This window comes from Poeciliopsis prolifica, unplaced genomic scaffold (genome assembly GCF_027474105.1).
Source record: "Poeciliopsis prolifica strain line A6 unplaced genomic scaffold, Auburn_PproV2 SCAFFOLD004, whole genome shotgun sequence".
Taxonomy (NCBI): Eukaryota; Metazoa; Chordata; class Actinopteri; order Cyprinodontiformes; family Poeciliidae; genus Poeciliopsis; species Poeciliopsis prolifica.
Genome location: NW_026562379.1, coordinates 16,770,392 through 16,796,991, shown reverse-complemented (window position 1 = coordinate 16,796,991; position 26,600 = coordinate 16,770,392). Strand labels below are relative to the sequence as shown.

General features: G+C 38.7%; 4 protein-coding genes across 4 annotated transcripts in view; 2 read left to right on the top strand and 2 right to left on the bottom strand.

The window, feature by feature from the left end:
* LOC129358771 (claudin-4-like) overlaps positions 1–8,394 on the bottom strand; it is a 32,349-nt gene extending 23,955 nt beyond the window's left edge. The window contains exon 1 of the mRNA XM_055027906.1: positions 8,307–8,394. The gene's annotated coding sequence lies outside the window, so the exon portion shown is untranslated. The remainder of the gene's footprint in view (positions 1–8,306) is intronic.
* On the top strand, positions 3,748–5,830 carry LOC129358772 (claudin-4). The gene has a single exon (XM_055027907.1). The coding sequence runs from the start codon at positions 3,800–3,802 to the stop codon at positions 4,502–4,504; it is 705 nt and encodes a 234-aa protein (XP_054883882.1). The 5' UTR covers positions 3,748–3,799; the 3' UTR covers positions 4,505–5,830.
* Positions 8,395–11,003: 2,609 nt separating the features above from the next.
* LOC129358776 (claudin-3-like) lies at positions 11,004–16,487 on the top strand. The gene is made up of 2 exons (XM_055027911.1): positions 11,004–11,606; positions 14,431–16,487. The coding sequence occupies exons 1-2, from the start codon at positions 11,126–11,128 to the stop codon at positions 15,081–15,083; spliced, it is 1,134 nt and encodes a 377-aa protein (XP_054883886.1). The 5' UTR covers positions 11,004–11,125; the 3' UTR covers positions 15,084–16,487.
* A 2,839-nt stretch (positions 16,488–19,326) lies between these two features.
* Positions 19,327–25,204, bottom strand: LOC129358767 (THAP domain-containing protein 5-like). Its single transcript, XM_055027895.1, has 5 exons — positions 25,002–25,204; positions 22,941–23,124; positions 21,437–22,107; positions 20,579–20,765; positions 19,327–19,711 (listed from the first exon to the last, which is right to left on the bottom strand). The coding sequence occupies exons 1-5, from the start codon at positions 25,061–25,063 to the stop codon at positions 19,574–19,576; spliced, it is 1,242 nt and encodes a 413-aa protein (XP_054883870.1). The 5' UTR covers positions 25,064–25,204; the 3' UTR covers positions 19,327–19,573.
* Positions 25,205–26,600: the final 1,396 nt, after the last annotated feature.

Here is a 26,600-nt window from a genome sequence, read left to right as displayed (position 1 = left end):
TTATTCCCATAGTAGCTTATTATTATTATCTAATTATTAGCTTTTTCTCTCTGTTTTCTAAATTTGATTTTTTAAAAGTATTTTTTTAAAAAAGTTATATGCATATTTTTTTAATTTTATGTAGAAATAAAAAATATATAGACTTTAATGAAAAGTTAAAACTTCTGAGAACATCGAGGGAAACACTGAACCTTGATGCTAGCGAAAAAAATCAAACTCATGACTCAAAATGTGATTTTCTGCTTCTGCGGGTTTCAGAATAAGTAATGCATGTTTGACATAAACAGTTTATTGGTACATCTCCTCGTACCAATACCACTGGAGATTTAAATAACCTCCCTGCGATTATTTAATGCTTCCTTGAACAGGTTATTACATGTAAACAAAAACCAGCTCATCACATTTTGTTTGACAAAATCATCTTTAATGAAATCTCAGTCTGCCCAGTTCTGCCTACTTTCAGCCATTTCAGGCGTCCTGTCACTTTAAATCCAAATGAGCTGCTGCTGGCCACGCCCCCAAACTCAACATTTACTCACACATGAAGATGGCGGCAAAAAGATCCGCAGTTATGCGACTGTTTGTCTTCAATCAACTTTCCAGACAACGAAGTAATCGTTGCCAAAAAATGAGTGGATGAGTTTTTTAAGTGCTTGGGTTGTTTTCAGAAGCAGCTCAAACTGAGGATAAAAATATTTCTGAGATCTTTATTTGTTTTATTCTTTATTCTACTTTGTTTGTTTTACCACTCCAATCACGGTTTTGGCTTTTAAAGTCTTTTTTTTAAATAACTAAAATGTCTCTGGGTTCATCCAGAGCAGGATTAATGCAAGTTGCCCTCCATGAATGTTTAAAGTGTGATTTCCAGAATTTAACCAGATTTTACGCAAAAATGTTGCAATCTGCAGAGTAAAATACAGATAGCGAAAAAAAAAGAAGATTGATTTGGGTTTAGTTATTCTTTAATAACCCGTCTACTGGAGAACATTCCTCTGAATCTGAGCTGAAATCTTCTGCTGATTGCTTCACACCTCCTGAGGTGACTTCTCTGCTTTTAAAAAACGTTCTGAGAAGAAACGAGTTACAACACGTTCAAAGTGGATACTCCCTAAAACTCCTGGAACAAAATGTTTCACTGAAAGCTGTCGGTTAAATCATGAAGTAGAGAAACAATGGCATCACCGAGAGGGAGGAGAGAAACGGCTGGAGGGCTTTAGTTCCTCTTTTGTTACATTTCAGCTTTTTGATTCGAGCAGAACAAAAAGTGACTTTATATGAAGAATCTGACACTTTAGCAGTGATGGCTGCAAAAGGTTTGTTGATGTTCGTGGTTCTTTGGTTGGATTCCTGCAACATTTAATCGTATGGAGGAGGATTATGGTCAAAGTCACACAAAATAAAAACTGAAAAGATAAAATGAGGAGAATAAAGTCAGGCAATCATAATAATAGTCACAATATTATGAGGATAAAGTTGAAATAACATGAGAACAAAGTTAATTTTATGTGACTTTATCCCCGTAATTTTTTTTTCTTAGCGTGTTAGTAAAAAAGCTCAACCTAAAATTGGTTGTTTTTGTTGTTTTTTCATCTGATCATCGTTTCATACCAAAGACACTTTCATGCCTGTGATTTCATCTTTATGCAGGCGTCGCCACAAAACCTGGAAAAACTCCGGTTACACAGGAGCGTCAAGATTTATACCAAATCTTAATGTGAATTTACGTCTGGATTATGATTAAGATGCTCCAAAGCTTTATTATTTCCTCAGAAAATCAATCCAATGAGAAGTCTGACCCATTTTTGAACGCACCGTTATGTTGAAAAGCACAATTTTATCTTTTCATCTCAACTGTCTGACAGTTTGCATCACATGTTTTAGATTCTGACGAATCCTGAGATCAGGCGTTTCAGAAATGCACTGCAAAAACACAAAATCTCTACTGCAAATATTTTATAAGACGTACAAATAACTTCTCCACAAGACACAAGAGCTGGTGTTGAATCCTAAACATTGATTAAAAAAATACTATTTCCACATGCAGATGATTTCACTTACAACAAGGGGAAAAATGTTATACGTGAAATAATCTGAATGCGGAACTAAAACTTTTCAGCAACGTCATCAAATTATTGAGAGCAAGCGTCCATATCTATGATGCGTTTCAGCAAATGTCAGGAAAATGTATGACTGATGGAAATGTGAACCAAAAAACTGGAAGCTGGAATAGAAAAACAAGCTGAGCCAACAAAGTATCACATGTTGCACATTAAAGGTGTTTTATTTTTAACCTGGTTCTTATTTGAATAAAGCAGTTTCGAATTTACATTAAAGGCAAATAAATCCTAACAAATTCCTGCTTTGAGCATATAGACAAATGAACAGACCACAGGAAAGACTGGCTCCCCCTGTCGGTGGAACTATGCAATAACAGCTTAATTCAAAGACATATTGGGAAATAAATCACATTTTCTGCTTTCTTTTATGAATATTGTCCAGTTTTTGTTGTGTGTTTAACACTGTACAAGTATTTTTGTCTAGTTTCTAGTGCAAATATTTTATTACACTTAAAAATAAGGTGTGCTAGAAACTAGACACAAATACTCAGTGAGATTTTGTATTTTTGCAGTGTATCAGACAAAAACACAATGAAAGCAAAGATCCTTGACTTGACCTCTGACCCCCGGTGACCTTTGTTAATTAGTAGAAAGTCTTTAATGACAGAGAGTTCCTCATTTGTTAGTTAACCTCAGAGATTCTGCTATCCGTCAGGTGAAAGGATCATTTAGGAGATAATTCCTGGTTCAGGGTTTCTGATCTGTTCAGCAGGAAGCAAGAAGAAAAGATAAAGATGAAAGCAGCTTTAATGGACTCTTCCAGCATGCATTCACCTCTAAACTTTACATTTTTTCATTCAATTTACCGCTGAAGTCCACAGAAATGAACTTCTATTCTTTTTAGATGTGTGCATGCCAAAAACCAGCAACACTGAAGGAAAAAACCTTGAAATTAAGGTTTGTTTTTGCTTCTAGTTGCATGGCTGAGCAGCTAAAAACAAAACGTTGTTTTGTCATTTTAACGCAGAAAAACAATGAGCCAATCTTTTTCTGCCAGGCTGTCATATCTGGTCCCCATCCAGTAAATCTAAAAGAATGAATATATGCCACAATTTTACTACTAACAGGAACAGAACATATTTATTAATTACATTTTTTTTGTGGAAATTCAATTTAGATTAAAACACTTGTTTTATTTCAAACCCTTTCTTTAAAATTTGTAATGAAAGTCCAGCAAGTAACTGGGCAGCTTTCAACGTCTTTTGCAACAGTTACTGGAATTTATTTGGTCTATTTTCGTTTAGATATTTGCGGTAGAAATTCGATGGAAACTCTCTTTAGCACAATTTAAGTCACTCCAATGGATTAAATGTCCCAGTGGGAGATCATTTCTCTTAAAATGGGCAAATATATTGTCATAAGTTAAACAAGAAACTGGTGGTATCTTTTTTATCAGTAGTAAGGACTTACTGACTTAAAGAAAAGCTCCTATTTCTTGCTGAAAAGTTACTTAAAGTTGGTTTTCTCCAGACAAACTAGACCGAACTCCTTGGTCGGATTGTGTTTTTGCAGTGTACCAAAGTTTAAAGGTGAACCACCTGAAGCTGACTCCACCTTCAGTCCTCCAAGCTGTAAAAGGAATCCGTTTCTCCCTCTCCTTCTTCCTCGCTTTAACTCCAGAGATCCGATATTGTCTCCAGACACAGAAGGTCTTGTGTCCCGCCGAGCCTCGTCCTCCCACCATGTACTCTGCAGGCCTGGAGATCCTGGGGCTGATCCTGGCGGTGGCGGGCTGGCTGGGGGTGATGGTGGCGTGCGGCCTGCCCATGTGGCGCGTGGCGGCCTTCATCGGCCAGAACATCGTCATCTCCCAGGTGATCTGGGAGGGCCTGTGGATGAACTGCTCGGTGCAGAGCACGGGCCAGATGCACTGCCGCGTCCACGAGTCCATGCTGGGGCTTCCCGCGGACCTGCAGGCCGCCCGGGCCCTGGTCGTCGTCTCCATGGTGACGAGCATCGCGGGAATCGGCCTGGCGGTGGCCGGCGCCAAGTGCACCAACTGCAGGCGGGACGTGAGCAGCAAGCCGCGGCTGGTGGTGGCGGCCGGCGTGACGTTCGTGGCGGCCGGGCTGCTGATGCTGGTGGCCGTGTCGTGGACGGCCCACGCCATCGTGCTGGGCTTCTACGACCCCATGCTGGAGGAGACGGGCAAGCGGGAGTTCGGGAACGCTCTGTACTTCGGCTGGGCCGCGTCCTGCCTGCTCATCCTGGGCGGCGCCCTGCTCTGCTGCTCCTGTCCGTCTAAAGCAGCAGCAGCAGCAGCAGCAGCAGCAGCAGCAGCAGCAGCAGCATCGCCGAGAGGCGCCGCATCCGCAGCGGCCAGGGTGGATTACTCAGCCGTCAAAAGCACTTCGCTCAACGGATACACCAGGAAGGACTACGTCTGAACGACTGACATGACTGGAAATGTTTGTGGATAGAAGAACAGGGAATCAAGTATTTTCCTCTGTTTAAAATGCAAAACTAAACTGACTTACAGGGAACTTTTCAACAAAATAGGAGCTTCAGTCTTGAAGATGAAATATGATTTATACTGTTTTACAACTAAATTTATTCATAAAAATCTAATTTTGATTAGGACAATCATTTATCGTTTAGTGTAAAGTTTTCTAAAATATCAATTTCTTAATTAAAATGTTCAAAGCAAGCAAGAATTGTGATGATTTTTGCGACAACTGCAAAAATAAAAATATCTTACCAGGTGATTTTTCTCTAGTCAAATAATTTAGCACACAAGAATTAACCAACTTACAACTTTACAGATAGATTTAATAGCTCATTCAAAGTCAATAATTCCTTAATATTAAGACACTTAATATTGGAAAAAAGCGTTTTGTTACAAATAAAATATCAACCAGTGAAACTAGAACTTTTTCATCGATATTAAGAAATTATCGACTTAAAACAATCTCCTCTATCTTGCTGAAAAGTTAATTATAAATTAGTTTTGTCTTATTTCATATGTGCTAAAACTAAAAATACTTGGTAAGATTTTATGTTTTTACAGTGAAATGATTTCTTTTGTACTCAAAGACATTTTGCATGTAGATTTTGTTCCTGTAGCTTTTATTTAAGACTGAATTGTTATTAAAATTACCATTTACTTCAAAACTTTGGATCTTTCATGCATATTACTTCAGTACACTGTAAAAACAGAAACTCTTATCAAATATTTTTGTCTAGTTTACATTTGCACTTGGAATAAGACAGGACTAAGATTGTAGGTTGCTTTTTTTAAATTCATAATTCTTAAGAGAAAAACACAACATGTGAAATAATATCCCGGTGGAACTAATTAACACTTTTTAATCAATAATGAATTACTATTGAGTTAAAATCTTGCTGAAAAGTTTCTTCAAAGTTAGTTTGGTGTTTCCAAACCAGCTGAAACACAGAGTTCCTTTAAATGAAGGCCCTTTAAAGTTATCTTTGATTAGCAATAAGTGAGTCATTGATCAATATATTTGGTGTGAATTTAAATGATGAGTTTTATATTTGACCAAATGTAATGTCTACTAACTGCTTCATAATTGTTGACTGCATGACGTTTATGATGTGAAGCACTTTGAACTGCCTTGTAACTGAAATGTGTGAAACAAATAAACTTGACTTTATTTAACTCAAAGTGAACTGAGACGTCCCACTAGAACCCGACCAAAATAGATTTTGTTTTTGTACATTTTTCATGCAGATTTTGTTCCTAAACATTGAAAATATTCCTGTAAAATGTTTCCATCTGAGATTTTAGCTTTTCATTACAACTAATGTGTTACTAAAATTTATAATTACTTGAAAACTTTGAACTTTCTTCAGTACACTGTAAAAACATAAAATCTTACAAAGCATTTTTGTCTAGTTTGTATAGCAAATATCTTACAGTACAGTTGAAATAAGACAAAACAACCTTACAATTAAAATTTCGGTAAGATATAGACTTTGCTTTAGGTAAATAATTTCTTAATAATGATATAAAAAGTTCTAGTTTCACAGGAAAATTATTTTGCTTGTAATATGGAAGAAAAGTTTTGCTATAAGTGAAATAATTTGCCAGTGGAACTACCGCTTTTTATCAACATCAAGGAAATATTTACTGATACCAAGCTCGTATATCTTACTAAAAAAGTTGTTAGTTTTGTGTAATTTCAAATGTACTAAGATATTTTCACTAGAAACTAGACCAACAAACATGTTGAAAAATTCCTTTTTGTACATTTTAAATGTAGATTTTGTCCCTAAAAATGAAAAACCAAGTTTTAAATTCTGTGTTTTTAGCTTTTATTTTACTCTAATTTGTTACCAAAATGATGCTCCAAATTACTTCGGTATGCAGAAGCTCGGACTCATGCCAGGCCCGTCGGTCAGCAGAGTCTGACCAATCAGAGTGGTTCTGGTGCGAGCCAAAATGAGGAGCTTTATTTCAGCGTAAGTGCAGGTAAAGAACAATGCGGGGCTTGTTTCTGAGGAGCGCCTTATGCTCTCCGTCCATTGTGACCTGTCCTCCATTTGCAAGGCGAAACTGACTAAGAGATAAAGGTCTCCATCTGTTCGCAGGGGGGATGAAATTTGGAGTGTAACTGAGTCCGAACTAAGACACAAAGGGTCTATTGATAAGTCGTTTGAAATTGTTTACCTCGCCCTCCTTAAGGTGCCGTACAACTGAGGCAAGAAGCATCCAGAACTTACAGAAACATGAACATGAAAATAAAGGAAAGTGCTTCAAAAAACTCCTACATGTTGTGACGTTGAGATAAAACGGAAGCGAAAAGCTTCGTTTCAGATTAAATTGCACCATTTTGCTTCCTGGAAGTCACACAAATGAAGCCAGAAATGCAAAACATCACCAAGTACTTTAATCTAGTTTCTAGTGCAAATATCTTGGTACATTGAAAATCAGACAAAACTAACTGACAAGAAACTTTTCAGCATGAAAAGTTACATGTTTTAAGCAAATAACTCCTGAATATTGATGGAAAAGTTTTGAGTTTCACTGGTAATATTGTACTGTGCTGTTATCTAGCAACCCCGTTGTAGTTCTCCTAGGAGATTACTTCACTAATAACATGGAAAAAATGTCTTATGAGTGAAATAACCTGATAGTAGAAGTAATACTTTTTATATCAATGTCAAGGAATAATTGAGTCAAAACAAACAAACCTCCTGAAAAGTTGCATCTAAGTTAGTTTTGCTCTAACATTTCTGCAGAAACTAGATCAAAAACACTTTTGTGGTTTTGCTATGTGTTTATAGTGACTGCAAAAACACACAGCAGTGAAAAGCTAGAGGTAATTTATTTAGCTCAGACTCATCTGAACGTGGTAGAAACCTCCATTCAGTGACCAGATATTTAACTTTCCTGTGTAGACACAACTTCATGATAAAATGAAAATAAAAATATCAAAAGATATATAAGCTTCCTCTTACATTTAAGAGGAAGCTTATCTACAAAGTCAGTCGCAAAAACATTTATGTAAAGTCAAATATGAGAGTAGAACCATGAACTCGTTTAGGAAAGCAAGGAGTCCTCAAGTAGCTGTAATTATGTATATCATGAGGATTTAAATGGACGTTTAGGCAGATATTTTAACACATGAGCTCAGCTTATCTGTAGAGCTACAGTCTCGTTGCTCCTGGGGCTACCAGGTCCTGGAAAAATCTCCATTTTGTTTTCTGGCTTTCATTCACTATGACAAAGGACACTTCACAAAATCTTTGATTATAATCGGATTTTGTGGGGTGACACATAATGCAGTGTGATTGCAAACAGAAACTTGGTTACACAGCTATCTAGTTGCTACCTCTCTGACATAAAGGCTGGCTATTTGGTCAAAAAATTATGATTCACCAGGAGTTCTGCTCAGTTTGATGCACATGATACTTTCTTAGTGCACAGTTCTATAAATTAAATAAGCAAAAGATCACATCGGTTATATAATCTGTTCCAAAATATTCATTCAACTTCTCTCATCAGCTTATTAAAACAGGGCAATTGTTAGTAATGAATTAAAAGTAGTGCATAATTCAACCAGCATCTTAAATAAAAATATATTAAGCAAATCTGCACAAGCCTACTGTTAATTCGGAATTAGCTCAGTGCTAATTTAACTCGTTTGAAATGAGCTAAATCCAACTCAACTTAGTTACTGGTTATTATAATCAGCAAATCATGCAAAACTTTAAAATGTTACTCACTTAGTTAGCTGAACACACATTCGTGGATGGCAAACATCGCGGATTCCAGAACTTTCCAACGTCACGGCCCCCGAATAGCATTAGCTTCTGGCTAACACTACAAAACAGGCGAAGAAACGTCGACGTTTAGATACTGTCTCACTTTGAGTCACTATTTAGTAATTATTAGTCGTTTAAATGTCGTCTCTTGCCTTCTGATTTTGTAGCAGGACATCTGACAGTTGCTTTCGTCCTTTTCTTGACAGAAACAGAAGCTAGCTGTGCTAGCTGGTGGAGCTATTTGACAGCCAATCAAAAGAAAGAGCGCAGCAAAAAACATTTCAAGAAGTTATAATAATCTAAGTCATCATTTTTAATAATGATTAAAAAAGATTAGGTTTAATCATTAAAATTTTTTTTTATCTGTGGCTCTGTGGGTTGAGTAGTCATCTTGTGATTGGAAGGTTATAGGTTAGATTCCAGTTTCCTCCTGCCACGTGTCGATGTGCCTCTGGGCAAGGCACTTTACCCCAAACTGCTTACTGATCAGGGCGTCGGTGTAGAAATGTTTGTGTGCTTTAACTAGTCAAAATGGTTGGAAAACCGCTATATAAGTTCAGATCATTTAATATTTTAATTTAGAAATTAGTTAGTTTCACTATTTTTGCTTTTTTTTTCTCCCCGTTTCCCTTTTCAGTTCTCTACGTTGTATTTCTGCCATGTACTGCTTCTCCCTTAACATTTTGGACTTTTGGTTCTGTTATGTCCTGGCATTGACTTCTTATTTACTGCAAAAACACAAAATCTTACCATGTATTTTAAGTCCAGTTTCTAGTGCAAATATCTTTAAATAAGACAATATTTCCGTGGGCAGATTACTCAATTCAGAACAAGTATGTTTTTCCTTGTTATAAGTGAAATAATCTACATGTGAAGCTAATGTTTTTCATCAATATTAAAGAGCTGTTGACTTAAAACAAGCTCCCATCCTGCTGAAAAGTTCACAGCAGGTTAGTTTTGTCTTATTTTAAGTGTACTTAAAATAAGTACACTTATTTTAGAAACTAGACCAAAAATACTTTGTAATATTTTATGTTTTTGTCGTATTATTTCTCTTTTGAGTTTGCTCTTTTGCATTTATCTCCCCGTTTTGTTTATTTCTTCTTTTAGTTCAAGTTGTTCCTTCTTGGATGTGTTTCTTGGATTTAGTATTTATTTCCGTTATTGTTTAGGCTCCATCTTTGTTCCGTTTCATTCGTTTACTCCCCTTCAGCTGCTCATCATTTCTTTATCAGTCTGATTCACTTCCTTCCATTTGACTGAAACTTAATTTTTTTGAAACTAGCAGAGTCAAGTTTCACCTGCGAAGGGGAAAGTGATAAGACCATCCCCCAACTATGTGCACAGAGTTTCATCAGCCTCCACCACAGCAGCTCATTCTCTGTTTGCTATTCTTGTCCTTGGAATCCTTGCATTTATTTAGCTTTTTGTCATTTTGTAGGTTTCGAATGTGTCACCAGTGTAGTTTATTCACAGAATGTTTACCAGACTTTTGTCTTGGTGTATAGTTTTTAGTTAATCTGTTTTTTATTGTGATTTGATTGCTTGTCACTGTTAGTTGCTTTTTGCAATTAGCAATTTTGTTCTTTGCAGCTGTGACATGAATTTCCCCACGGTGAGATTAATACAGTTTGTCCATAAGTCTGGGCCTCTACTGCTTCTAAAAAAACCCCCAGATGTTCTTGGCAAAAAAAAAAAAAAACTTCAAAAATCAGCAGGGTCCTGTCTGTTACCTAGCAACCAACAGAGCTCCAGCACATTTGGTTAACTGGTTTTACTGCTGTTCACTGCAGTAAAACCAGCGTACAGCATTTTTCTCTAGTTTTTAGCGCAAACATCTTACTACACTTGAACTAAGACAAAATTAATTACAAGTAAGTTTGAAGCAAGATACATGAGCTTGTTTTAAGTCAATAATTCCTTAATACTAATAAAAAAGCACTTCTTAAATGGGCAGATCTTTTCACTTAACATTTGAAAAATACATGAAATTTACAAGTAACTTTTTCTGAAAGTTACTTGTAAATAGTTCTGTCTTTGTTGAAGTGCTCTAAAATATTTGCACAAAAACAGACCAAAAATACTTGGTAAGATTGTATGTTTTAGGAATGTATGCCCTGTACAATGGCTGCTGGAAAAGACCAGTGTTTTGTTGTTGACTTACAATCCAGAAATCACTTGCTGCGTGCTTGTTGGTTGTGCAGGAGGCTCCACCAGTGCTTTTCAAAGATGTATGGCTGTATAATTACACATTTATTTGCAGCTATTTTCATATGCAATTGTGAACATTGAGATGGGGGCGTGGCCAGGAGCAATATATTCTAAATTAAAGTATCAGAGGCCCGAAAACAGCTCAAAGTAGTCTGAACTGAGCAGACTACAAACACATCATCTCAGAATGATTTTAAGAGACCTAACCTGATCTGTTCTAGGAAGCACAATAAGTCACCTTTAAGATGACTGAATGTGCTTCTCGGCAGGAGCAGAGGCTTTCAGTTTCAGTCATTCATTCCCTGTTAGGTCTTAAACACTCTACACCTGTTTACGCCCCTCACCCAAAAAGCTATCAGTGCTGTGGGAGTTGAATGATTAAACTGGAGCTGTTTACATTCCAAGGCCGAGCTTCCCACTGTTCAAACGAGAGAGAATCTGAATTCTCCAAGAGGATCCGCCTTCGATTCCTCCCTTAAAAGAACCTGCTGCTTATTTGGCAGTTCCATCCGCTGGACGCTCACTAGATCCGCCGGTGGCTGCTGATCGTGGAGGGGATTTCTTCAGACATGCCATCAGCGGGACTTGAGATATTAGGCGTGACTCTGGCTCTGCTGGGATGGATCTCCGCCATCGTTTCCTGCGCGTTGCCCATGTGGAGAGTGCCGGCGTACATCGGCAGCAACATCGTGACGGCGGAGAGCATCTGTGAGGGCATCTGGATGAGCTGCGTGATCCAGAGCACCGGCCAGAGGCAGTGCAAGGTCTACGACTCCATGCTGGCTCTGAGAGCCGACCTCCAGGCCGCCCGCGCCCTCTCCGTCATTTCCATTGTGTTGGGGCTTCTGGGACTCCTGATGTCCGTCACGGGGGCAAAGTGCACCAACTGCGTGGACGAAGAGGCGGCTAAAGCGCGGGCGATGATCGCCTCCGGAGCGGCTTTCGTTCTGGCCTCCCTCACCCAGATAATCCCCGTGTCCTGGTCCGCTCACAATATCATCATGGAGTTCTACAGTCCAGTCATACCGGATCCCCAGAAGAGGGAGATCGGTGCTGCGCTGTATCTGGGTTGGACCGCCGCTGCCCTCCTGCTCATTGGAGGCGGCATCCTGTCCTGCAGCTGCCCTCGGGAGCCGGAGAAAAGGTACAGAACGCCGCCATACTCCCAAACCAGATCGGTGGTACCGAGCGGCTATGACAGGAGAAACTACGTCTGAGGCAACATCTGCTGCGCTCTCATGCGCCGACCAACGTGTACCAACTCATCAAAGACTCCAGGAACAGAATTGGACGAAAATGTCTAAAAACTGAAAAAACTAAATCTTACCAAGTATTTTTGTCTAGTTTCTTGTGCAAATATCTAAAAAAAATACTTGAAATAAGACAAAACTAATTCATCAGTAACTTTTCACCAAGATGTAAGAGCTTGGTTTCAGTAAATAATTTCTAAATATTGGTTTTAAAAAGTTCTAATTCCAGTGGCAGATTATTTAAATTACAACATGGGAATATAAGTGAAATAATCTGCCAGTGGAAGTAGAGCTTTTCATCAAGATTAAGGAATTAAATCAAACTATTTCTTCCTGAAGAATTACTTTATTTTAGCCTTATTTCAAATGTACTAGGAAATTCTCATGAGAAATTAAGGGAAAAATACTTGGCTATATTTTGTATTTTTGCTGTTCAAACTTTGTTTTTCACTAACTGACACGAGGTCAAGTAGTTTTTACTACTAGTTATTTTTATTTATGGAGAAAAACCATAAAAATGCAACTTTCTTTCTATTCAGTGAAAATCCTGCATCAGTTTTATTTCTTAGGTTTACACTGGAAGCACTGAAACTGAGTAAATATTGCAGAATTGGTGATTTCATTCAAGTTTCTTTTAAAGTAGTTTAGAACGTTTGTTAATGCTTTGCATCCAAAAGAAAACAAATATTGTGATTTTTAATGAGCTCATCTGGAATGTCTGCATGTCAAAATGCTGTTGGCTTAATAAAGTGCTGTTAGAAAATAATCCTGAAGATTTGTCATGTTTTTAATTTGATTTGTATTTCAAGCAAACAAAAGTCACAGAAATGGTTTTCATCTTCCACTTTTTACCTTTTTATATGTGAAACATGCATTTTTTAGCGAAAGTCAATCCACTTATTTTACATTTAAAATCGATTGTAGAAATGTGTAATTTTACTTACCACAGTTCTAAACAATAAAGAATTTTGAACAAATACTTGTTGCGTAAATGTATCAATGATGCTGATTGGAAAACCACGAAACCAACCCAGCCTGTCATGAAACTGGCAAAAACAAGTGCAGTAATTCTTGTTGCTAAACGTTAGAGCTAAAAACTGACTGAACAGTTTAAAAAGTGGCACCAGAGAGCATTTAATATAGAAGCTACATCTTTACTGCAGTAAAGATCGAAGATCCCAGAAATCCAAACTGCTGGGCCTCTGCTTTGAAAAGGTAAAAGTGATTTTCTTCCAGCAAGCCCTAAAGTGTGGCATGTCCACCTTTCTTATTTATGAGTTGACTTTGTGATAACTGGCAGTGTGGTCAGCTGTCCGCAGGAGGCAGCCATCTTGTTTGGTTTCAGTCAGCAGAGTGAGGCTGAGGAATGGCGGCATTCCTCTGGAAACTGTCCAGACTCCGAAGAAACCCAGTGACAATCTGGAGACAGACTGACTCATAAAAATGCCCCAAAATCCAACGCTAATTTTCACTTCAGCTGCAGAAATCTGATTTTTTCTCAACTGAAGTGAATGATAAAACTATTCATAGTTTTCAATATTAAAACCGCAAACTTTCACATATTTGTGAAAGATTAAAACGTTAAATAGCAACAAAGAACAATTTGTAAGTCTTGCCCTAGTTTCTCAATTCTGACCCATGTCTTGACTTTGATTAGACCATTCTAACCAATAAATAATTACACCGAGTCCCTGGAGCCCACACTGCAAAGACAGAGTTGCATTATGTGTTTTTGGTCTAGTTGCCATCGCAAATATCTTAGTACAATTGAAGTAAGAAAGAAAAAAACTTACAAGTAACCTTCAGTAAGATAAATGATGTTCTACCTCAACAATTCCTTCATATGGCTTTAAAAAGTATTAGATCCTGTGGAAAATTATTTCACTCTTAGCAAATTTTTTTCCCATTTTACTTGAACAAATCTGTCAGAAATTTTTCTAACTTAAAACAAGTTCCTTTATTGTGCTGAAAAGTCACTTGCAAGTTAGATTTGTTTTATTTCAAGTGTACTAAATCACTAAAACCAGAGCAACAATATAAGACTTTGTGTTTTTGCAGTGAACCAAAGTAATTTGTAGCAAGACTGATGAAAAGTTAGAAGTTTTTTAACAAATTGGTCTGAAATAGAACCTAAGATCTCAGACTTGAACACCTTATAGAGACCTTTATTGATTTCTGTGAATAAAATTATTTCACTTATAAGTAAAAAAATCTGCCAGTGGAACTAGAACTGTTTCAGAAACAGTATTAAGTAGTTATAGGCTTTAAATAAAAAGCTCCTATTTTGCTGAAAAGTCACTTCTAAATCAGCTTTGTTTTATTTTAAGTGTATCAAGACATTTTCACTCAAGCTTGACCAAAACCTCTTGGTGAGCCGTTGAGTTTTTGCAGTGTACGGCCTTTCGGCTGTGAAGAGCCTCTTTGTGGCCAGGCCCTTTGTGGCGCTCGTCCTGTAAGCCGATAGCAGAGAGTCCAGAGAGTCTCCAGGTCCTTCCTCTCCTCACAGTGACGTCACCTCCATCCCAGACTCCTCCCTGCTCCAACCCGCTGGTATAAAACCGATACTTTACCAGTTCGGGTAACAGATCATCACACACTCACCAACACCAACTGGGCGACATCAGCAGCCAGTATGTCTATAGGACTGGAGCTGATTGGCATCTCCCTGTGCATCCTGGGATGGATCATCGCCATCGTGGCGTGCGCCCTGCCCATGTGGCGGGTGACGGCGTTCATCGGCAGCAACATCGTGACGGCGCAGATCATCTGGGAGGGCTTGTGGATGAGCTGCGTGGTGCAGAGCACAGGCCAGATGCAGTGTAAGGTGTACGACTCCATGTTGGCGCTGTCGCCGGACCTCCAGGCGGCCCGCGCCCTCACCGTCATCTCCATCCTGCTGGCCATCCTGGCCGTGCTGGTGGCCATCGCCGGGGCGAAGTGCACCAACTGCATCGAGGACGAGGCCTCCAAGGCCAGGGTGATCATCGTATCCGGGGTGCTGTTCATCGTTTCTGGCGCCATGCAGCTCATCCCCGTTTCCTGGTCGGCCCACACCATCATCAGGGACTTCTACAACCCGCTGCTGACCGACGCCCAGCGGCGGGAGCTGGGGGCGGCGCTGTACGTCGGCTGGGGCGCCGCCGCGCTCCTGGTTCTCGGAGGAGGACTTCTTTGCTGCTCCTGTCCGCCTCGGGAGACGAGGTACAACAGCTCCAGGATGGCGTACTCAGCCCGGTCCGTGGGCGGCCCGGTTTTAGAGAGAAAGGACTACGTATGAGTGGAGGCCGAACACGAACGGGTCCCACAGGAACACTGAGTCCGGACGGGAGGGGGCTTGAAGAAAACAAGAATTTCACTGCAGAAACAAAACTTTACCAAGAGTTTTTGTCTAGTTTTTTTCTGCAAATATTCTCCTGAGGACCAAACTAACAAGTAACTTTCAGGAGCTTGTTTTATGTCAATACTGCTTAAATGTTTAGTTAAAAAAGTACCAGCTCCACTTTACAGCAAGACATCTGCCAGTGGAATGACACTGCAAAATCTCAAAATCTTACCAGGTTTTTTTTCCATCTAGTTTCTAGTGCAAATATCTCTGTGCACTTAAAATAGTACAAAACTAACTCAAATAATTTTTATGCAAAATACAGGAGCTTGTTTTAAGGCAATTATTCTTAATAAAAATGGAAAAAGTACAAGTTCCTCTGGCAAGTTATGTAACTTAAAACACTGTGGAAAATATTTTGTTATAAATGAAATAATTTGATAATATTCATAAAATATTAATTCAGAACAATCTCCTATATCTTACTAATAAGTTACTTGTAAGTTAGTTTTGTCTTATTTCAAGTGTACTCATTTATTTGCACTAGAAACTGGACCAAAAATGTTTTCTCAGTGAAAAACACAAATTTTTACCTATTTTTTTGGTCTAATTTTTAGTGAAAATATCTTATTACTCTTTAAGTAAGATACAAATTACATTTTAGGAGCTTGTTTTAAGTCAATAATTCCTAAATATAGATTTTAAAAAGTACTTGCTCCACTGGTATCAGAAAAACATTCTTCCCTAAGTACAAAATATTTAAAAATTAATTCAATTATTTCTTCAAAATAGTATTGAAGGTTTCCATCTAAACAGATTACATAAAGCCATTGATTTACAGCATTTAAATGATCAATATTAAGGAATTAATTACTTAAAACCAGCTCCTTTGTCTTAATGAAAAGTTACTTGAGTCTTCTTTTAAGTGAAATGATATATTTGCTCAAAGCTGGGGGAAAAAATACTTTGTGAAATTTAGTGTTTTTATAGTGTAGAAACTGTTTATACAAAACGCATGTTTATTCAAATTTCTTTGTGCGCTGTCATTTTCAGAGTCTTTCACTGTAAAAAATCAGTTCATTTTATAAGATTGTAGCTTTTTAATGTATGCAACTGAAAACTGATCTCTGATTTTTATCATCAAAACCCACTTTAAATAAAAAAAAAGGATGAATTTCCAGTAAAGGGAGTTCCAGTAGGAACATAAACACAGATAATAACTGTATTCAACACAACTGCTAGTTTGTTGTGGTGAAGAGATTATGGTGTTTTGCGACATTACGTATTAATTTACCTTGACGTCTTTGACACTCACTCCTGTGATGTTTGTTTGTTTTTTAATAAAAGTGTCACAAGCTGCTTATTTGTCTGGCTTTGTGTTAAAAGTTGAAGCTTTCTGCAGCGAGTCCAGGTGAGAAAATGACCTCGGCGTTGATCAGAAATGATGGAGCGTGTGCCAAAGCTTCGTAAGACAAAACCTCGACATTCAATCCCTGAGGACCGCGTTACGTCAAGGTGGCAACGCGGCTGTTAGCGATTAGCCACAAGATCGGTTTTACAGGCCGGGGTGAGGAGGAGCACAAAGGGAGCGGAGTCCAGTTACTCAAACTTTTTACACTGAAACTGCAGTTTTCAGATGTGGACACGCTTTCAAAATGTTCCAGATTGGTTTCAGAGGCAGAGAAATGAAAAATTGATGAGCATTTCACAGTAAATATGGGAGAGGTGCATAATTCCATATCAGATTACTCATATCGGTGTCACCGGCACCAGAGGGGAGGTTACAGTAACTACAGATTAGGAGACATTTTACTGTCACAAACTGCACAGCAGGGCGGAATGAGGGAGGCTATTATTCACAATCCAAATTAGCAATAATGGTGCAAATTCTGTTCATCACAAATCATAACGAAATCTAATAAAAGGTGAAATATTGTAACACATGAAATAAGGAACTTTTCAGCAACATGGGAGCTTGTTTTAACTTAATAATTTCTTAATATTGATTAAATTTGTAATTCAAACTCAAAAATACTTACTACTAAAAAGAATCCTTAAAAAGCACTAGTTATACTGGCAGGTCATTTCACATAAAAACATTTTTCCTGTAAGTGGAATAATCTGCCAGTGGAGCAAGCACTTTTTCATCAATATTACGGTATTATTGACGTAAAATAAGCTCCTATATGTTGCTAAAAACTTAGTTTTGATTTCTTGTGTGCTATGATATTTCCACGTCAAACTAGATCAAAACTTCTTGTTGAGATTTTGTGTTTTTGCTGCAGTGAAAGATAATTTTCTGTTCCACCGACTTGTTAAAGACCTTCTGGCATGTTTGGTCATCGCCAAACTAATCACTGGATCTCTGATTTGCACGACTAATCCAGGAAACGTGAATAATTTCCAATGAGACTAGGAGGTTCAGGTCGTTTTGAACCAAACACAAAGTAAAGTTGGTGAACGCTGACCAAAACCCCCGGGGCGCCGATGAAACGCTATCTAATCACATACCTGGACGGCTGCGGGAAAAGAGAAGAAAGGAGGTTCTGTGAGTGTGTCTTGTCGTGCTCCGTTGGTTCTGGCCAAACTCTGCTCACGTGACTGATACTGGGGAATGTGAAGGGCAGGGAGGAGGCCTGGACCCTGAAGGTGGATGAGGAAACTCCACCTTCAGATTAACAGACTCACTGTGTCCACTCAGTGGGAACAGAAACTGACCCGACATCCTTCTTGTAGAGTTACGGTTTTAACTCTTTGTCTTCAGGGGAGAGGGTGGAGTGGACAGAGTAGAACTACTATAACATCTTTTTACTCAAGAAAAGTAAAAAGTACAGGGTAACTAAAGTATCCTAATAGCACACTAATTCCAAAAAGCTACTCAAGTAAATGTAACAACTTACTAAGTTTCTTGCTGCAAAGGTCTTATTTTAGAAGGCCAAAAATTACCTGACTATCCCAAAAGAGATGCAAACCCTGCAGGTCCAGAACTTTAGCCCAAATGCTAAAGATTTGGGCAACATTTATTTATTTTTTTTTAGCTAGATTTAGCAGCTATTCTTATCTCACTGCATACATGCAATGTTAAGAATGGAGCTGTTGTGAGGTATTTTTTGTGTTTTGGCTGTAAAATATGAAGAAAACGTTTGCTAACATGTATGCTATCCTGTCGTTTTACCATAGGCTTAGCGGAACAAGCTAACCATTTGGCCGTAACGTTACGTAATGAGCTGGTTCGATGCTATGAAGTTTACCGAAAATTGGCCAGGATGTAAACAACCGTCTTCCATCGCAAAGAGAGAAGTAGCGAGCCGAACCGGACTGCTGTTCGTGTTAACCCCATGCTTGGAAGCGTTGCTGCTTCTGACCCCATTGCTAAAGCTACAGGGAGCGCAGGAAATTGACGTCATCGTCCACGTGACTCGTTCTGTTCGCTGATTGGCCTGGTTGAAATTCAACTGGAGAAATCAGTTAATGAGGAATTAAAATGGAGCGGGATTGGAAATCAACAGCCAGATTACAGATACATAAAAGGTTTATAAGGTTTTTTGTAATATATTTTAAAACCGCAAAATAGCCCGCAGGTCACCATTCCTGGGTTAGATGTGATCTGGACAAAACATTATAGAAAAACAACAAGAAATTAGTCGATGTGTTTTTTAAAATCCGTTGGCTGGTCCAGCTGCCAATCCAAATGAAGAGCAACCAATTAAGGATTCACTTTCTAAATGTTTGTAAAATCATGTTTGGTATTTTCTTTTCTTTAAATCTCATCACAGAGAAAAATTTCAGCACACTCAGAAACTGGTTTTGTTCTTTAAAAATTTAAATTAAATGATAAATTGTTAGCATTTCCTATCATGTATGGCAATATTAGGTGTTGGGTCTTTGTAAATTGTCAGGACCAGACTTTCAGTGATGAACTCATTTGGGCTCTACTGCCCTCTACTGGAAAGACAGAGGAACTATAGTGAAAGGGTTAAACAATCTGCATTCCCAGTTTTTATTTAAACTAAACAATTTTCTGAGACATTCCCAACATGTTACATCATTCGTAAACGTAAATTTTACTCATTTTTGCAGATTTTGTTCTCATCTGTGAATGTTATGATGCATTGTTTCAAACTATCCACATGCAGAAAGTGCAGTTCACTGAATTGTGGTGACTTTGATGCAAAACCGAAACTTTAGACTTTTTGTAAATTTATTTTAATTTATAAAGAAAAATAAATTAACAAGCAAAAAAAAAGAAAAGTCAAACAAGAGTTGGAGTAGAAAGCAGAGCCCATAACAAAAACATTCAGTATTGCCCCATTATTCATTATTCACAAGAGAAGGAAGAAATCACCTTATTTTGATCATGAATAAAGTTCTGATTATGGAAAACAACCAAATTCCCCCCTTTAGTTAATATTTTGGCACAGACACGGACAGAATATCCAGTCATTTCATTTTTCATCCATATTCAACGCCATCCCTGCATCGTCACTCAGCGGAGTGTAAAAGTACGCAGCGTTGTCGTCTCCGTAGATGATGGCGACAGTCTCACCGGCATCCGACACAGGCGCACTCGTCTGCAAATACGCCTGATGGAGAACCAACAGAGAAAAACATCAATAAAACCCATTAATCTGTTAAAATATTAGCAAATATCTCCATCTGCATTAGATAACTGCTTCTTAAAGTTTAATAACATTGAATGACTTTTCACATTGGCCATTGGCAGCAGTCATAAAAATAAGAAATGCTGCCACCTGCAGGTGGGACCTAGCATTAAATAAATGGGGGGGAAACTAAACAAAATTCACATTTTCCACGTTTTTATGTTTCCATTTAAGTCTACAATGCTTCTAAAAAAAGGCCTTAAAAGTCCATTAAATAAAAATAGTCCTTAAGAAAACACTCCCACACAAAAAAAAAGCTCCAATATCTTGCTAAAAAGTTACTTTAATTTACTTTTTGTCTTTTTTTAAAGTGTACTACAATATTTACAATGGAAACTAAACAAAAAATAATCAGTAAGATTGCGTGTTTTTGCAGTGTATACACTGTACAATGGCTGCTGGAAAAGACAAGTGTTTTGTTGTTGACCTTGCCATCCAGAAGCTACTTACTGCATTCTTGTTGACTAAATAACGTTGCATCTGTTTGCATAAAAGTGTAAACGTTGAGTTGGGAGTTGTCGGTGGTCAGCAGCAGCTCATTTGGATTTAAAGTGACAAGATGCTCTAAAACGGCACAAAATAGGCAGAACTGACTAAAATCTCAACATCTAAGAATGATTTTTAGCAAAATAGGTAATGAACATGTTTTGTCATAAGCCCCAACCAAAGCTGTTCAAGGAGTTGATGTAACTTGGCTTATTGAATCTAGAGGACCACATTAAGTAGCTGTCGTGGGCCAGATTCGGCCCCTGAGCCCTGAGTTTGACTCGGTTTCACTGGGATGTTTACCCTCTCCAGCAGCTGCAGCCGCTCCTCATTGAGCATGTTGCTCTGCCTCAGCTGGCTCACGCTGTTCTCCAGCCCCAGCAGCTTCTCCAGGTGCCGGCGGTGCCGCTGCTGCAGCACCTTCACCTTCTTCTGCAGCTCAGCCACGATCGCCTCCAGCTGCTCCTTGCTCAAGCTGTTCTTGTGGTAGCTGCTCACGTCACACAAAACGACACGCGAAACGTGAAACTGTGAGAACACGTGAGGAGAAGATCTGGGAAAACGGCTGTTTTCTAAGGAACCGACGAATAATGTCAACTGATTTTTAGACAGTGACTGATTTTCAGACGTTTGGGGATTCAGAAAAGATTGGAGGATAAGATCAATTTCTCATGCAAGTATCGGCTGATTGCCTCAAATGAAGGAAATCAGAACCAATTTATCTGTGAGCCTCCAGCAAATTAGCAGCTAGAGAAAAAAGCCATGATGAATAAAATTTAGTTCTTCAAGACACAAATAGCTTTTGTAAAAAAAAAAAAAAATTTTTTGCACTTTTTTTAAAAAGTGCAAAGGTAAAAAGGTTTATGCTACTTTACTTTAGCCATAAAATACTTTTTTTCAGTAAAATTAGTTTTCTAAAATTAGTTTAGCAAACAAATGTAGTAGTTTGCTGAAATCAAATTAGCAAAAAAACAAATTAGTTTTTAGTGTGTTTGATACTTTGATTAAATGTTTAGTTTTAGTTCAGCTTTTATTTATTAAGCAGTTTAGTTTTTCCATATTTTGGTTAAGTTTTAGGTTCAAAACAACCAAAGTATCATATTGTGATTCTGTTTGGATGCCATTTTCAATGTATCCCCTGGTTGATGTATCTGTCCTCACCAGTGCTCCTCCAGCTGCTGGTCGTCCCTCTCCGTCTCGTCTGTGTCCGTCATGGCGTCCGCGTCCTCCGCTTCGTCCAGCCGCTCCAGCGTGAGGACGAGCGATGGCGGCGGCGTTGGGACGTGTTTGGACACGATGGGCAGCGTGGATGAGATGGGCTTGGAGCTCAGAGCCGGCGACAGCACCGTGTCGGGGAGGGAGGCGACCCGGGTCGACGTCCCGCCGGGCAGAACGTTCGGTACCGTCTCAAAGTACGCCACCACTTCCTGCGGGACGCCGTCGCCGGCGGAGTACGCGAGGTCCGGATGCGGCGCCGCCTCGTTGAGGAGCAGCACGCCGCCCTGGCTTAAGATGGCAGCCGTGATTCCGTTCACCAGCTCCACCTGGCCGTCCTCCGCGGCGCCTTCTGACATCATCAGCAGCTCCGCAGCGCCTGCACCGCTCATCAGGCCGTCTGCTGACTGATAGAGCGTCAGTGGGAAATTCAAACCCGATCTGACTGCGTCAGCCGGGTCCAGTCCTGGAGAACCCACGCTCGACTCCATCCGACCGGTTTCTCCGTGCGGCGACGCGGCGGTGAGCTCAAGCTTCGTCTCGTCGGCAGACGCGGAGAAGCTCTGGTCTCTCAGGCGCTTTGGCTTCCCCTCGCTGTCGTCTGACGCTTTCCGTTTCTGTACGCAAAAAAAAAACTCAGTCAGTTTAATTCAACCTATTGAGCAGAAAGTAGCACAGATGAAACAACTTAACGACAATTTACAGGACAGAAAACGCTTCTATTAAAAGGAGAGAAAAAAACTAAAGGAAACATTTAAACAAGAAATAACAGAACAAAACAGGATGAAAACAATTCAAGGCTGTTGTTGCATAAAGTGTGTGCACTTTAAGTTTTCTCTTAAACAAATCATCAGAAATCTATGGAACATAAAAACTGTTTTGTTTTTTTTACAAATCATTCTGAGATAAAGAGACTTCAGCTGCCTATAATGAAAAAAAAAAAACAATCAAATCTTGAGCATTTTTGTCCAGTTTTAGAGCAAATATCTTCACATGAAACGAAACTAAATCACCAGTAACTTTTCAGCAAGACATATAATTTCTGAATATTGTTGAATTACTTCACTTTTATTATTGTAAAAATGTATTTTTTAAGTTTGTCTGCCGATGGAACTAACATATATATGTATTTTTAATCAATATTAGGGAATTATTTACCTAAAACAAGCTCCTAAGGGTTGCTGAGGACTCCACTCTTAATGGCTACAAACAGATGCACAACTATACAGCCGTGCAGCTTTGAAAAGCAGAAGTGGAGCCTCCTGCACACCCAGTGAGAATGCAGAAAGCGGTTTCTGGATGGAAAGTCAGCAATAAAACACTTGGTGAGTAAAACCAGCTGAACAACAGACTTCGTCTTCGAATAATGAAGTAGGCAGAGCTCTCCGAATGGAAGAACCAAAATGTGAAAAAATTGGATCTAATCAACGAAGGGTTTTAGTTCCGTCACCTCGGCAACCGGGAAGACCGTCGGCACGGCGTCTGCGTCCAGGTAGCGGATCCCCCAGCGCACCTTGAAGCACGACGGGGCGAAATGTTCGTGGCAGATGTACTGGTGTCGGGACGGAGTCCAGTTCTCCCGGCCGATGTTCCTCACCCACTGCTGCAGCCGGGCCGGGTCCTGGAGCGGGAACCTGGGGAAACACGCCTCAGGTTCACCGCGGCTCATGGGAGCGGAAAGAATCACAGCTAATGATAACAAGCCGAAACAAACAGAGTCATCAAGTTTTCGCTTGTGCTCTCGGTTTCTATAAGCTGCCATTTGATCCGACTGCTTTCTCAGCTGATTAAAACAACTTCTGCCGAAAACACAGACGACTAAATACATTGTAATGACAGAAAGAGGAATATATGAAGCAGGCATTTATTACATTTAGCGATGTTTTATGGATGAGCCTGTCACAATAAGCAAATAATCAACAAATTATTCAAAAAAAATATAATTTCAATTTAATATTTTATAAAGGACAATTTTGTTTCCACTGCAACATTTTACATGAGTTTTTGTTTTTCTTTGAGTCTTTATGAAGAACTTTTGGATTTTAATGTCTGATTGCTGCTATATAAATGCATTTAACGTATTTTACGTTTTTGTTTAGGGTTTTAGCTGCACATGGTTTTTATTAACATAATGGTTTTGGTAGTTGTGTTTTATTTTTGGATAATTAAAATATCTTGTTAAGATAAGTGTTCTCTACGAAGTTACTGTTAGATTATATTATATTGTCATTTATTGCCATAATTTTTGGGACAATTTAGTTTTTAAGTTTTTATTGTGACAGACCCAGTAGTCCAACCTTTTTACAAAATGAATCATTTAAGTTTTTCTTTATTTTGCAGCAGTTTTTTCTCTTGCAGCTCCAGGCTCATTTATAACCAGGTCGCTTTCATTCGTGCTTCATGCAGACATGAACTTTCACTGCAGTGGTGTCCAAAACTGGCAAATTTAAACCGACAGGCCACAACATTTATTCAATTAAAAATGCAAAAAATTAATTTTGGTTTTAGCTGCTCAACAATAAACAAAAATTCCCCAAAATCTGCATGATCCAAAACACAAACTGTTGCCTTATTAAAAGACAAACAATTTCCAATTTTATTTGGATCATCAGCTGTTTTCCATTTTGTTGGCCAAAGTTTTATCATTCTTGACTTGTATTCTGGGGCCGTACAAAATTATTTCAAGTACCGTAAATGGCCCCCGCACCACACTTTGAACACCCTTGTTTAAGGTCATGAGATTGGATTTGATATTTTTACAAACCCAGAAAAATGAAGGCACTTTAGATAAAAATTACATTTTTCACAATTAAATTTAAAGGCAAACATTTACAATATTAAGACAATGATATGCTCCATCATAATCTCTTCATAATCCCAGAATATCCTGGTTTTAATATTAGTTATAGAAAAATATTAGCTGTTAGTATCCCAGTTTTTATATTATAAACACATGAAATTAAATGTTATTTTTTGGGGTGTATTTGGAATTTATTTTTAAAATAAATTAATCCACAATAATCTATTATTTCTAAACACAAAACCCAGATGTACCAGATCCGAGCTGTAGCACGTTCTCTGACGTAGATCAGATCATTTTCTCAGGGCAGAAGTTGTTTTTTCAGTTGAATTATTTCATAAATGCAGGGTTCAGTGGAATGATGACTCGCAGGTAAATGTCACGTGATTCAACAACCATCTCACAGAAAGTTAAAGAAAAAAAAATTGACATCAAAAATGGATGATCAGATATTTTGATTGTGTCATAAAAGAAAAGTCAACATGTTTTGGATTCAATTATACAGAAATAATTAATGTAGACATTACTTTTAGATGAGTATCGTCATCTCTACTCCTCATATTCCGGAAGAACTTCAAAATAAAACCATTAATATGTATAAAAATGTAAACGTAAGCAGCTAAACGTGAATTTCAAGGGCCTCTCTGCCAGTGAACTCGAATCAACGGTTTTCGGAGGTTAAAAACAAGAAGACAAACGACGCGTACTGACTTGTAAAAGCTCTTTCTCTCGCCGCTGCTCCTGCACTTCGGAACCGAGCAGTACTTCGGCATCGCTCCCGGGATCCTTCTCCTCCTACCCGGCCGGATTCATAACAAGGTGAAACCAAAGTCCTTCCTGTAGCGATACGTCCGCTCTCCCAACTCGTGTCGCGCCTGTTGTCAACTCACGGCTCAGCTGGTTTACGAAACGGGACGCGTCGTATTCCTGGGACGCGTCATATTCCCGCGACCCGTCACGTTGCCGGACGCTCCGCTCGGCTGCGATTGGTTGCTTCGCGGCCGGTGACGTCACGAGGATTCGAAAATGTCGGTTCGTAAACAAAGCTCAAGCGGCGCTGGTTTGGATGTGGCAAAATCGATTCAAGTCGCTGTTAAGGATTTCAAACCGTGATTGGACGAACCGTTATCTGCTTTGAAATGAATAGAGACAACGTGAAGAGGGTTATTTTATAATAGGCTTCTCGCTAAAACGTTTTAGCAGAAAAATTAGAAAGTTTGAGATACTAACGGATATACATAGTAACTAGTTAGTTACTTGATTAACTTTTGTGGGGGAAATTGCTTACTTTCACTTAACCGTTTATGTTAAAGTGAGACCTCTTGTTCATTCAAAAGCTTTGATCTGATGTTTTCTATCTGCTTGCGCCATTTGAAGGAACAATATCATCACTTTACCTTGTCCTAGCATGCATAATCACTCGTAGCATTTTTGTCTGAAAGTCTTCGATTTTAAATTAAAAGTCTGTGTAGTTATTCTACTTTTACTTGAGAAAATTTGTGTTAAGGTGGTGCAACTCTTACTGAGCAAAACCTTTAGATATTATAACCACCTCTGGACATAATATGTAAACAAAAAATTAAATAATAATACAAGTTTTGAATCTAAGTCTGATGGCAGATAGATACGGTATTTAATAAAAGACTTAAATATCTAAGTTTTAAAGGGGCAGTATCATGTATTTTCCAGGCTTATACTGCAATTTTACAACAAGACTTCTGAAACTGCCTTCAGAAAGTCATCACAACATGGCTCCTCTATTAACCCTTTAAAAAATTTCTCTTTACCAGCATTTCAAAGAAGCAGCTCCTATAATGAGCTCAGCTGATATGCAGTTCCACCAGATGTTTGCTAATTGCTGCTGGCTAGTCTGAGGAGGGAGGAGCTGTTTCTTGAAGGCGGAGCTAGTTCCACCAAGGCATTTTGCACAGCGGCCATGGCGATTAAAGGATTTCTCAAGCATGCCTGATATACTCCATGTATGTTTTTGACATGGGAATAACATTATAACATGACTTAAAGCTAAAAAAAAAGTTGATTTTACATGAAACTGCCCCTTTAATCAATCAAATAAACTATTGATAAAGCAGTTTGCAGGTTCTTTCAGTTGTTTTTCTAAATATTTACAGCAGGTAAGCTCATTATGTCTTCCTGTCAAAATGACACCGAGCCATCAAGAAACAATGTTTTAAACATCGTGTGTGAATATCTTTGCTCTTCCAGCCATCGTACCTGGTTTTCCTCGTGGTGTTGCCGGACCTGCTCCACTCTGCTGCCCTACAAACATTTCAAACAAGGGAAACAAGAGCA